Below are 13,307 nucleotides of genomic sequence, written 5' to 3' on the forward strand. Positions count from 1 at the left end.
TGGAGCAGAGTTCATGTGTAAAGCATTCGTATAAGAACTGGGGTGAGCTCACGTTCACAGGTGATAGTTCAGAGTTCGGGTGGGGAAATTGTAAACGTGGAGTGGACTGGCAGGTGAATGTATCTGGTAAGTTGCAGGAACACTTACAGCAGGGAGCTTGTGGGAAAAGCTAGGACTCTGTAGAGGGGCAGGGAGGGCTCACGGTCAACGAGGAAGCAGAGCTGGTATCAGGCAGGCAGCGGAGTAGATGAATCCAGTAGGAGTAGGAAGCGGGATCAGTGAGGACAGGCAGGAAATCGATGTACAATCAGAATGATAAACACTAGAGGAACTCACACAGAAGAGATGTTTCACTCGGCGGGAGGCTCTGAAGACGGCAGGAAGAATGGCAATTTCTCCTGACGGCGCCAAAGCAGTCAAACACAGCACAGCCACAGGAAGACGAGACCAGGTAGTGCACAGGCAAAACTCGGGGTCGGAGACAGAAAACTGTTAGGTTTACTGGAGCATAGACGTGGAGAGGTGGTCAGAGGCGAGCCGAGTCAAAACCAGGAAAACAGTCAGAGAGTGAATGCTGGCAGGTCTGGCATGGAAGTGAAGACAATCTAGCAAAGAGTCAGTGGAGTGAGGATGCTTAAATACTGGCTTGATTGGAGATGAAGAGCAGCTGGGAGCACCAGGTGGAGTGGCCAGATGGAGAGAGAGGCAGAGGTGGGGTAAGTGGAAAAATCCCACAGCAGCAGGAGAGAGGCAGAGCAGACTTTGACATATTCCATCTGTAAAATCTGTCTCATATAATGCCATAGTTATATCTGTAACACGTTCTATGTGACATTCCTAGTGCACATGTACTAACGTTAATGTCACTTACTGTAATTTGGGCTAGATCAGAAGATATAGTTTCGCTCAGGGAGGATAGATGTGACAAGGACAACGGTTTGGAAAGAAAAGAGTAACAAGAATATATTTATTGGCAGGAAAGCCACTCTTCAATTTCAACAAATTAAATAGATCAGCTATGACTGACTGTGTACTTCTTGGTATTTAAAAAAAAACAGTTATTACTCAGAATTCACCATCAATTTACCAATAACAACCTCAGTTGTAAATAACCACAGAACAAATTCACAATAAAGAGATATAATATTCAAAGTGCAAATAAAATAGAAAAATGGGCCCAAAATGGTAAATGAATAAGTCCAAAAACAGTCAAAAGTCCAAATCAGTGTCCAGTTTGTCCAGAGTCAGTGTGTATCATTCATCTACCCGGGTAGTGTGATTTTTGTCTCTTACCTGTATGATGTGATATGATCTCTCCAGATGCTCGATGAAGCTGTCCCCGACTTACATGCGTGGAGGGTGTAAGGACGGGTCCCTGCTCCACGTCTCGCTGGTCCGGGCCCTGGCTCGCCATCGGAATCATTCATACATCAAAAAAAAAAAAAAACAACCTGCATAGAGCAATAGTTTTTTAGATCCATTATTTATCTCTTTCCAAACATTTTCTTAAATCAACTGTACAGTATTTATTCTTTCTTTTCTTAAATCAATGAATGTGAACCACTCAAATTTGACAATGTATCATTTACAGCTATAAAATGAACTTTTAACAGCCAACACATACAAATGGTGTATATGAATTGTTTTTTTTAACTATTTTTAGCTGTTTTAAGCCTTTACCACCACATAGTGCACATAAATCATGGACTGAATCACATCTAAATCATGTTTGAGAAAAACGAATCAAGTAACTGTCTCTCAGTAATACTCAGCTGCACACTGCTGCGTGTTTTAGCTCACAACATCAGCTCCGCTAGCTTTGTAGCTTTAAGCTAGCATTTTACAATAGCAACTGTTCAATTAGCACACTTTCTACACAGAAGTACAAAATAAACCCACATTCTCACATTCAACAAACTCTTATATATCTCCGGTTGGTTTTAAAACGTCTTCTGAGAAACATAACAACATAACTAATGATATATTCATGTATTTAGTGAGTAACTAGCCATAGTCGGCAGCCGTTAGCATGCTATGCTAAACGCTAATAGCTTCTACTCACTGGAGTTTTCCCTCGACAAAAAAAACAGAATAAACGGCGATGTTCACAACCCAAAACAACTCCTCACGATGTGGATACTTCTCAGAATAGATACCTTACAACAAAAATAGCTTTTACCCACTTTCATTTAGTTTTTTTCTAACACTTATTGCTCTCTCTTGGCCGTAGCCTGTCAAGTCAAGTTTTATTTATATAGCCCATTATCACAAAACATGGTTTGCCTCAGAGGGCTTTACAGTGTACGACATCCCTCTGCCCTTAGACCCTCACATCACCCAAGGAAAAAACTCCCCAAAAAGAACCCCTGTAACAGGGAAAAAAAAAGAGGAAGAAACCTCAGGAAGAGCGGTAGAGGATAGTGAGGGATCCCTCTTCCAGGACGGACAGACGAGCAATAGATGTCGTAAATAGCAAATGAAATACAATCATGGCAAAAAAGGAAAGAGAAAGAGAGAGGGGGAGAGAGGGTGTGGGGGGGGGGGGGGGCACAGCAGTAATAGAAACAGATGCATGTCATATTACAATAATGGTAGGTGTGAAATTAGTAATTGCTCTCTATGATGATGTTGAGAGAGATGATAACAGTCTCATGCATATGTTGAAAGGGAGATGTCCAAAGGCAAGATCACAGCATCGGCGCAACCAGGACCAGACCACGATCAGGGCGAGCGGGGGGCACAGAATCAGTACAGCCACAGCACGAGCACAACCAAAGGCAGGGTCGCAGCATCAGCACAGCTATCACCACGGTCAGGCACAGTCAAGGTTACGGCCAGGATCCAGGGAAACTAGGAAACAAGGGAGCAGGAACGCTCCCGAGAGGCAACAGGATTAGCGTAGTGCAGTTCAACAGACCCAGGCTCTGTAATCGCGAGCCCCAGGTAGTGAGAGTACCACATGGCTATCACAGAGCTAAGCTAAGCTTGCACATGGCAATGCAGTTAACAGACATGCATGATTTCTGATGGCGGCATTGAGAGAAGGAAAGGAGCTCAGCGTATCAGGGGAAGTCCCCGGCAGGTTAAACCTATGTCAGCCTAACTATGGGCTGGTCCAGGCAACCTGAGCCAGCCCTAATTATAAGCTTTATCAAAGAGGAAGGTCTAAAGTCTACCCTTAAAAGTTGAAACGGTGTCTGCCTCCCTGACCGAAAATGGAAGATGGTTCCATAGGAGAGGAGCATGGTAGCTGAAGGCTCTGGTTCCTAACCTACTTTTGGAAATTTTGGGAACCGCAAGTAACCCTGCGTTTTCAGAGCGCAGTGATCTTGAGGGTTGGTAAGGAACTATGAGCTGTGACAGATAAGACGGAGCCTGACTATTTAGAGCTTTGTAAGTAAGGAGGAGGATTTTAAATTCAATCCTGGATTTCACAGGGAGCCAGTGCAGAGAAGCTAAAACAGGAGAAATATGGTCCCTTTTCTTGCTTCCCGTTAAAACACGAGCAGCAGCGTTCTGCACCAGTTGGAGAGACCTAAGAGATTTGTTGGGGCAACCAAATAATAGGGAGTTACAGTAATCCAGCCTAGAGGTGACAAATGCATGTACTAATTTTTCAGCATCTGTTTGGGATAGGATATGTCTAATTTTTGCGATGTTACGCAAGCGAAAGAAAGCCGTCCTTGAAGTTTGTTTTATATGGGAGGCAAAGGATAAATCCTGGTCAAATAAAACTCCGAGGTTCCTTACAGTTGTGCTAGAGGCCAAGGTAATGCCATCTAGAGAAATTACATTGTTGGAAAAGGAGCTTCTGAGGTGTTTTGGGCCAAGAACAATAACTTCAGTTTTGTCTGAATTCAACATCAGGAAATTACGGCTCATCCAGGCTTTTACACATCCTTAAGACATGTTTGAAGTCTAGATAGCTGATCAGTTTCATCTGGTTTCATAGATAGATATAATTGCGTATCGTCAGCATAACAATGGAAATTTATAGAGTGTTTTCTAATTATGTTGCCTTGAGGAAGCATATATAAAGTAAAAAGGACGGAACCTTGTGGCACGCCAAAGCAGACCTTAGTATGTGCGGAGGGTTGATCACTGATGTGAACAAATTGGGAACGATCTGATAAGTATGACTTAAACCAGGCTAGTGACATTCCTTTAAGGCCAATTGAGGTTTCAAGTCTGTGCAGTAAGATTTGATGGTCAATGGTGTCAAATGCAGCACTGAGATCTAATAGGATTAAAACAGAGACCAGACCTGTGTCAGAAGCGATAACTAAGTCGTTATTAATTTTTACTAGTGCCGTCTCTGTGCTATGATGAACTCTAAAGCCTGACTGAAAGTCCTCGAATAAACTGTTGTCTTTGGAGAAAGTCACAGAGCTGATGAGCAACCACTCTCTCAAGGATTTTAGAAATAAATGGGAGATTAGATATTGGTCTATAATTAGCTAAAATCTCAGGATCGAGAGTGGGCTTCTTTAGAAGAGGTTTAATGACAGCTACTTTAAAAGACTGGGGTACATAACCTGTCAATAAAGACGTGTTGATTATATCTAATAAAAAGTTGTCTAATAAAGGTAAAAATTCCTTCAGGAGCTTAATTGGGATGGGGTCTAGCAGGCATGTTGATGGCTTAGATGCAGAAACCAAAGTATAGAGTTGATGAAGGTCAATGGGGGAGAAATGGTCTAGATAAATTTCGGGCCTTGCTGCCATATTCAGGCTATCTGAGTTCGGGGTCAGGTCAGTTGAGGGTAAGAGGTGATGGATTTTATTTCGAATAGTTATGATTTTATTATTAAAGAAATTCATAAAGTCGTCACTGCTTAGGGCCGAAGGAATACAGGGCTCTATAGAGCTGTGACTCTGAGTCAACCTGGCTACAGTGTTGAAAAGAAACCTGGGATTGTTTTTGTTTTCCTCAATTAGTGATGAATAATAGTTTGCCCTGGCATGGCGGAGGGCCTTCTTATAGACTTTAAGACTGTCCAGCCAGACTAAACAGGACTCTTCCAGTTTGGTCGAACGCCAATGTCTTTCAAATTTTCGCGATGTTTGTTTCAATTTGCGAATCTGGAGATTAAACCATGGGGCTAATTTTCTTTGTTTCATTTTCTTCTTGAAGGGTGCAACAGTTTCGAGAGCTGATCGCAGTGAGCCAGTAGCATTATCGATGAGACAGTCAATTTGGGAATGACTTAAGTTAGTAGTAGTGTGCTCAGGAGTTGTAAGACATGGTAATGATGTCAAAGCAGAGGGAATTAGTTTCTTAAATTTAGCCACTGCTGAATCAGATAGACATCTAGAAGAGTAGCTCTTACTGAGAGGCTTGTAGTCAAGTAATAAAAAATTAAAAGTTATCAAATAATGGTCTGACAGAGCAGGAATCTCAGGAAAGACTAATAAATCTGCAATATCAATGCCGTATGCAAGGACTAGATCGAGGGTGTGATTGTAGCGGTGGGTGGGTTTATGTACACACTGACTGAAGCCTATTGAATCCAAAAGTGTGGAGAAAGCAGAACTAAGGCTATCACTATTAACATCCATGTGAATGTTAAAATCCCCTACGATAATAATTTTGTCTGATTTGAGCACTAAACTTGATATAAGCTCAGAGAACTCAGATAGAAATTCAGAGTATGGGCCGGGGGTGCGGTACACTATGACAAATAGAATTGGCTGTAGAGTTTTCCAGGATGAATGAGGAAGACTGAGAAAAAGGCTTTCAAATGAATTATAGTTTAACTTGGCCTTAGTGTGAATTGCTAAGCTTGAATCAAAAATAGCAGCGACTCCCCCTCCTCGGCCAGTGTCCCGCACAACGTGACTATTTATATGACCAGGAGGAGTGGATTCATTCAGGCTAACGTACTCTTCAGGACAAAGCCAGGTCTCAGTGAGGCATAATAAATCAATATGGTTATCCAATATTAAATCAGTGACTAAATGAGCCTTGGTTGATAAGGATCTAACGTTCAAGAGTCCGCATTTAATTCTCCTGTTATGATGCTGTATGACAGTAGATGAGTTAATTTTTATGAGATTTTCATGTACAACTCCCCTTTTGTTTATTTTAGTATTAAACAAATGAAGTGGTCGGGGGACAGACACTGTTTTTATAACATTTACATTATGGGTGTGTGACTGTGCTAGAGGAAGCTCAGAGAAGCGTGTAAGACTGCGACTCTGAAACCTGGTCCCAACTCTGGTTTGTCATGGCTTTGGGCCTCTAATAAAATCGGCCAGATTCTTAGAGAGGAGAGCGGCTCCATCCAAAGTGGGATGGATGCCGTCCCTCCGGATAAGACCAGGTTTACCCCAAAAGGAGCGCCAATTATTAACGAAGCCCACATCATTTGCTGGACACCACCACGACAACCAGCGGTTGAGTGCTGACATGCGGCTAAACATGTCATCACTGGTCACATTGGGGAGGGGTCCAGAGAAGATTACGGTGTCCGACATCGTCTTGGCGTACTCACACACCGACTCTATGTTAATTTTAGTGACCTCCGATTGACGTAACCGGGTGTCATTGCCGCCAACGTGAATAACAATCTTACTGTATTTACGTTTAGCCTTAGCCAGCAGCTTCAAATTTGACTCGACGTCCCGCTCTGGCCCCAGGGATACATTTGACTATGGCCGCTGGTGTCACTAACTTCACGTTTCGCAAAATAAAGCTACCAATGACCAGGGTTGTGTCCTCGGTCGGTGTGTGGTTGAGAGGGGCATACTTATTTGAAACGTGAAGGGGGGGTGGGTGGTGTACCGCAGGCTTCGGCTTACTATGCTTCGCTCGGACAGTCACCCAGCCCCCCCGGCTGCACGGGGGTTGCCGGGGGACGGCTAGCAGAGGCTACGCTATGTCGGTCCGCACCGGCTACAGGGAGCTCGCTAACTATCGCAGCTACAGAGGGATTATCCACGGTGCGGAGCCGCGCTTCCAGATCGCTAAGCCTCGCCTCCAGCGCAGCAAATAAACTACACTTGTTACAGGTACCACTAACACTGAAGGAGGCAGAGGAGTAACTAAACATCTGACACACTGAGCAGGAGAGAGCAGAAGAGGGAGAGGAGCAGGGAGAAGCCATTGCTAACCAGAGCTAATGCTAACGAAGCTAACCGGCTAACAGTGAGAGAGCGGTTGTGAATACACAGGAAAAACCGCTGAGAGGAGGAGACAGCTGTGAGTGATTAAGTAAAACTTATGTGAGAGTTTTCAGTCACAGATAGATAAGAGCAGCCGAAGTAAGGAACAAGTTAGAAGATTAGCTGAGGATCGCTCATAGGAGCAGCTCAGAGACGCTACCAGAGACACAGACAAGATACACCGGAAGTGATGTAACACGCTTACCCGCAGTACGTCAGCACGTCAGCACGTCCAACAGTCCAACAGCCTGTCTGTTCTCATCAGCATCAGTGAAGGGAAGGAAAGGAAAAACAAGCAAAAAAAACAAGGGAACTCAGACCGCGAGTGGCGCTGTGTGTGTGACTGATGTGCCCTCTGCTGGTGAAAATAAGGAACTACAACACAATACAAACATAAGCTCAACTGGTATAGTTTAACATGGTTAAACTGGAAAAATTGGGGATTACTCTGTGTGTGCAACTAAAGGGCGTTACATTTCCGACCATGCCCTAGTTACTAGAATGGAAATACATTTTAAAGGATCTGATATGAATTGTGCCCCTGACACCGTTTACTTTTGAATGAGGACTTTGTGGAGTTTATTTCAAAACATTTCAAAGATGTTTTTTTTTTTTTTTAGTGTTTGCATCAGTCTTGTGGGAAACAGTGGTGTAATAATTCCTTACAGTAATTATGAGTGGAAGATTATGAGGGAAAAACTTGTTGAATTAACAAAACACATTGCACAGTTGGACACAATTTATGTCACGGCACCCTCTCCAGCTCTATACAAGGACGCCTCTTGTTGCAAGCCAAGCGTAAGGCTTTAGCTACGGATCACACTACAGAAATGTTAATGAAATCCAGGTATACTTACTACAAGAATGGGGACAAGACCAGCAGATTACTGGCCCATCAACTGCGACAAACTTTATCATCGTACCAAATTCCCCAAATTCAAACCTCTTTAGGCTTAACAACTGATCCTATGAAAATTAATAATGAGTTTAAGGATTTGTACATGTCATGGTATACTTCTGAAAACTCAGCTGATTCTTCACAGTTGGATAGTATTTTTAATGCACTTGATATTGCAACTGTTCACTCTGACATTGCTGATGATTTGGACAAAGACATTAGTGTTAAAGAACTTACTGCAGCAGCTAAATCCATGCAGTCTGGTTATTCTATTGAGTTCCACAGCAACTTTTTAAATAAAGTAGCCCCTACTTTAACTGATATGTTTAATAAATCATTTGTGACTGTCAAATTGCCCTAGACCTTCACTCAGACCTCAAGCTCTCTAATTTTGAAAAAGAGGAAGGACCCTCTATCCTGTGCCTCATTTTGTCCTATCAGTCTGCTGAATGTCAACTTTGAAATACTATCCAAACTTCTGGATTCTGGATCAAACTTCTGAGTCCACTCTTCAGTTTATCATCACCCACGATCCAACAGGTTTCTTTCAAAATAAACTTTCCTATTTTAATTTAAGACGTTTTTTAACAAAATGTTTAATCCTTCTACCTCCACAGCTCCAGAGACATTAATGTCAATGGACGCTGAAAAAGCTTTTGACTGTGTTGAGTGGGGCCATCTCTTCTATTCTTCAGATAAATTTGACTGTGGCAAAAAGTTTATCACCTGGGTTAAATGACTTTACTCCTTTCATCAAACCTCAGTTAGAACAAATAACATAATGTTCTCCTCTCTATAGGTCCACTAGACAAGGTTGCCCTTTGAGCCTGCTGCTTTTCGCTGTTGTCATTTAGTCCCGCGCTGCTGCACTTTACTCCAACCTCCATATTACTGAAGTAATCAAGAATAGCACAGAGGGTCTATCTCTTTATGCAGATGATCATCTTTTGTACATTTCAAAGCTATCTGTATCTGTTGCTGCTGCTCTTGCCACATTGAAATCATTCAGTTTCATATTATTATACAAACTTAATTTAGGCAAAAGTAAGCTATTTCCTCAAAATGCAGCTGCAAATACCCTTTACGCAATTTCCCATTTAAAGTATCACTACATGATTTTAAGTATCTCAGAATTTAAGTTAAGAGAAAATTATCTTTAAGGCCAATTTTACACCTTGTTTAGCTAGAAGACTTTGAATGCTGGTCACTGCTCCCACTAAACTCAGCCGTGAGGATCAACTCTGTTAAAATGAATACTCTCTGAACAAAAAATATAAACACAACACTTTGGTTTTTGCTCCCAATCAACTCAAAGATCTAAAACATTTTCTGTATACACAAAAGGCACATTTTTTTCAAATATTATTCACAAATCTGTCTAAATCTGTGTTAGTAAGCACTTCTCCTTTGCCGAGATAATCCATCCCACCTCACAGGTGTGGCATATCAAAATGCTGATTAGACAGCATGATTATTGCACAAGTGTGCCTTAGGCTGGCCACAATAAAAGGCCACTCTGAAATGTTCAGTTTTTTCACACAGCACAATGCCACATATGTCGCAAGTTTTGAGGGAGCATGCAATTGGCATGCTGACTGCAGGAATATCCACCAGAGCTTCAGACAATTTGGCAGTACATCAACCGGCCTCACAACCGCTGACCACGTGTAACCACACCAGCCCAGGACCTCCACATCCATGTTCACCTCCAAGATCGTCTGAGACCAGCCACCCGGACAGCTGCTGCAACAATCGGTTTGCATAACCAAAGAATTTTTGCCCAAACTGTCAGAAACTGTCTCAGGGAAGCTCATCTCTGTGACTTTCTCCAAGATAATAGTTTATTCGAGGACTTTCAGTCAGGTTTCAGAGTTCATCATAGTACAGAGACGGCACTTGCAAAAATTGATAACGACTTATTTATCGCTTCTGACACAGGTCTGGTCTCTGTTTTAATCCTATCAGATCTCAGTGCCGCATTTGACACCATTGACTATCAAATCTTACTGCACGGACTTGAAAACTTAATTGGCCTTAAAGGAATGTCACTAGCCTGGTTTAAGTCATACTTATCAGATCGTTCCCAATTTGTTCACATCAGTGATCAACCCTCCGCACATACTAAGGTCTGCTTTGGAGTGCCACAAGGTTCCGTCCTTTTTACTTTATATATGCTTCCTCAAGGCAACATAATTAGAAAACACTCTATAAATTTCCATTGTTATGCTGACGATACGCAATTATATCTATCTATGAAACCAGATGAAACTGATCAGCTATCTAGACTTCAAACATGTCTTAAGGATGTAAAAGCCTGGATGAGCTGTAATTTCCTGATGTTGAATTCAGACAAAACTGAAGTTATTGTTCTTGGCCCCAAACACCTCAGAAGCTCCTTTTCCAACAACATAATTTCTCTAGATGGCATTACCTTGGCCTCTAGCACTACTGTACGGAACTTCGGCGTTTTATTTGATCAAGATTTATCTTTTGTCTCCCACATAAAACAAACTTCAAGGACGGCTTTCTTTCACTTGCGTAACATCGTAAAAATTAGTCATATCCTGTCCCAAACAAATGCTGAAAAATTAGTACATGCATTTGTCACCTCTAGGCTGGATTACTGTTACTCCCTATTATTTGGTTGCCCCAACAAATCTCTTAGGTCTCTCCAACTGGTGCAGAACGCCGATGCTCGTGTTTTAACGGGAAGCAATAAAAGGGACCATATTTCTTCTGTTTTAGCTTCTCTGCACTGGCTCCCTGTGAAATCCAGGAGTGAATTTAAAATCCTCCTCCTTACTTACAAAGCTCTAAATGGTCAGGCTCCATCCTATCTGTCACAGCTCATAGTTCCTTACCAACCCTCAAGATCATTGCGCTCCGAAAATGCAGGGTTACTTGTGGTTCCCAAAGTTTCCAAAAGTAGGATAGGAACCAGAGCCTTCAGCTACCACGCTCCTCTCCTATGGAACCATCTTCCAGTTTCGGTCAGGGAGGCAGACACCGTTTCAACTTTTAAGGGTAGACTTAAGACCTTCCTCTTTGATAAAGCTTATAATTAGGGCTGGCTCAGGTTGCCTGGACCAGCCCATAGTTAGGCTGACATAGGTTTAACTTGCCGGGGGACTTCCTCTGATACGCTGAGCTCCTTTTCCTTCTCTCAATGCCGCCATCAGAAAATCATGCATGTCTGTTAACTGCATTGCCATTTGCAAGCTTAGCTTAGCCTCAGTAGTTTAGCTTTGCCTTACATCTGTGATAGCCTTGTGGTACTCTCACTACTTGGGGCTCGCGATTACAGAGCCTGGGTCTGTTGAATTGCACTACGTTAATCCTGTTGCCTCTCGGGAGTTTTATGTCATTTGTTATTTACAACATTTATTGCTCATCTGTCCGTCCTTGAAGAGGGATCCCTCATCATCCTCTACCACTCTTCCTGAGGTTTCTTCCTTTTTTTTTTCCCATTCAGGGGTTCTTTTTCAGGAGTTTTTTCTTGGGTGATATGAGGGTCTAAGGGCAGAGGGATATCGTACACTGTAAAGCCCTCTGAGGCAAACCATGTTTTGTGATAATGGGCTCTATAAATAAAATTGACTTGACTTGACTCATCTACATGCTCGTCATCTTCATCGGGTTCTCAACCTAACTGCAGTTCATCGTCGTAATCAACTGAGTGGGCAAATGCTCACATTCGATGGCATCTGGCACGTTGGAGAGGTGTTCTCTTCACAGATTAATCCCATTTTTCACTGTTGAGGGCAGATGGCAGACAGCGTGTGTGGCGTTGTGTGGGTGAGCGGTTTGCTGATGTGGATCGAGTGGCCCATGGTCGCGGTGGGTTATGGTATGGGCAGTAGTATGTTATGGACAACGAACACAGGTGCATTTTATTGATGGCATTTTAAATGCACAGAAATACCGTGACGAGATCCTGAGGCCCATTGTTGTGCCATTCATCCACGACCGTCACCTCATGTTGCAGCATGATAATACACGGCCCCATGTTGCAAGGATCTGTACACAATTCCTGGAAGCTGAAAACATCCCAGTTCTTGCATGACCAGCATACTCACCGGACATGTCACCCATTAAGCATGTTTGGGATGCTCTGGATCGGCATATACGACAGCGTGTTACAGTTCCTGCCAATATCCAGCAACTTCACACAGCCATTGAAGAGGAGTGGACCAACATTCCACAGGCCACAATCAAACACCTGATTAACTCTATGCGAATGAGATGTGTTGCACTGTGTGAGGCAAATGGTGGTCACACCAGACACTAACTGGTTTTCTGACCCCCCAGATCTCCCCAATAAAGCAAAACTGCACATTTCAGTGGCCTTTTATTGTGGCCAGCCTAATGCACACCTGTGCAATAATCATGCTGTCTAATCAGCATCTTGATACGCCACACCTGTGAGGTGGGATGGATTATCTCAGCAAAGGAGAAGTGCTCACTAACACAGATTTAGACAGATTTGTCAACAACAACGAGTTCAGCTCATGAAAAATGGGAGCAAAAACAAAAGTGTTTGTGTTTATATTTTTGTTCAGTGTATTTCAGTGTATTGGTAAAAACCCTGAGACTATGTGAGGACTTTCTTTACAGAGACCAAAGCCTCTTGGAGGAATTAGCCTTACCAAACGTTAAGGTACTATTACTAGGCAACTAACCTTAAAATGTTTTAGTATTGGCTCAGATCTGATACATTTCACTCCCCTCCTGGCTACAGAGTCATTTTGGCTGGACTGCAGCATGCTCTTACTTAACAGCAAAATTATTGTTTTCATGTGTAGGTTTTTGTAGTTTCTCTTTTGTTCCTTTTTTGTTTGTTTGTTTTGTTTATTTTAAACTGCACTATTACAATAGTGCTATTGTGAAAAATCAATAGTTTATGTAAAAACACACACACACACACATATATATATATATATATCACTCCACTTTCTCTCTGTTTGTCACAGATGTGAAACCAGCCTGGAGTGACTCTCACAAAGACAGATAGAAAGGGTGCTGAATGCTGAATGGTTTCTTAAATATATTTCCATTTGCTGCTCTGACAAAATTACAGAAATAACAAAACTGTGTTTCAGACTGAAGCCACTTTGTAAACTGGACCATGCAACAGGAGCATAGCAATGCAACAAGTATAAACAGTGTCGAACGTGGCCACCATGTAAACACTGAAGGCAGGGCTGTAAAACTGGAAAAGCTTTAATAATGGTCCTCCGAGTCAGCC

At 42.5% G+C, this 13,307-nt stretch overlaps 1 protein-coding gene and 1 pseudogene across 1 annotated transcript; one reads left to right on the plus strand and one right to left on the minus strand.

The window, feature by feature from the left end:
* Positions 1-6,172: 6,172 nt before the first annotated feature.
* On the minus strand, positions 6,173-7,106 carry LOC121947688 (annotated as a pseudogene).
* A 3,124-nt stretch (positions 7,107-10,230) lies between these two features.
* On the plus strand, positions 10,231-11,127 carry LOC121947898 (the record flags this gene model as incomplete). The annotated part of the gene is made up of 1 exon (XM_042493080.1): positions 10,231-11,127. A coding segment is annotated over one exon (897 nt), but the record flags the coding sequence as incomplete, so codon positions are not given.
* Between the last annotated feature and the right edge of the window lie 2,180 nt (positions 11,128-13,307).

This window comes from Plectropomus leopardus, chromosome 9 (assembly GCF_008729295.1).
Source record: "Plectropomus leopardus isolate mb chromosome 9, YSFRI_Pleo_2.0, whole genome shotgun sequence".
NCBI lineage: Eukaryota > Metazoa > Chordata > Actinopteri > Perciformes > Serranidae > Plectropomus > Plectropomus leopardus.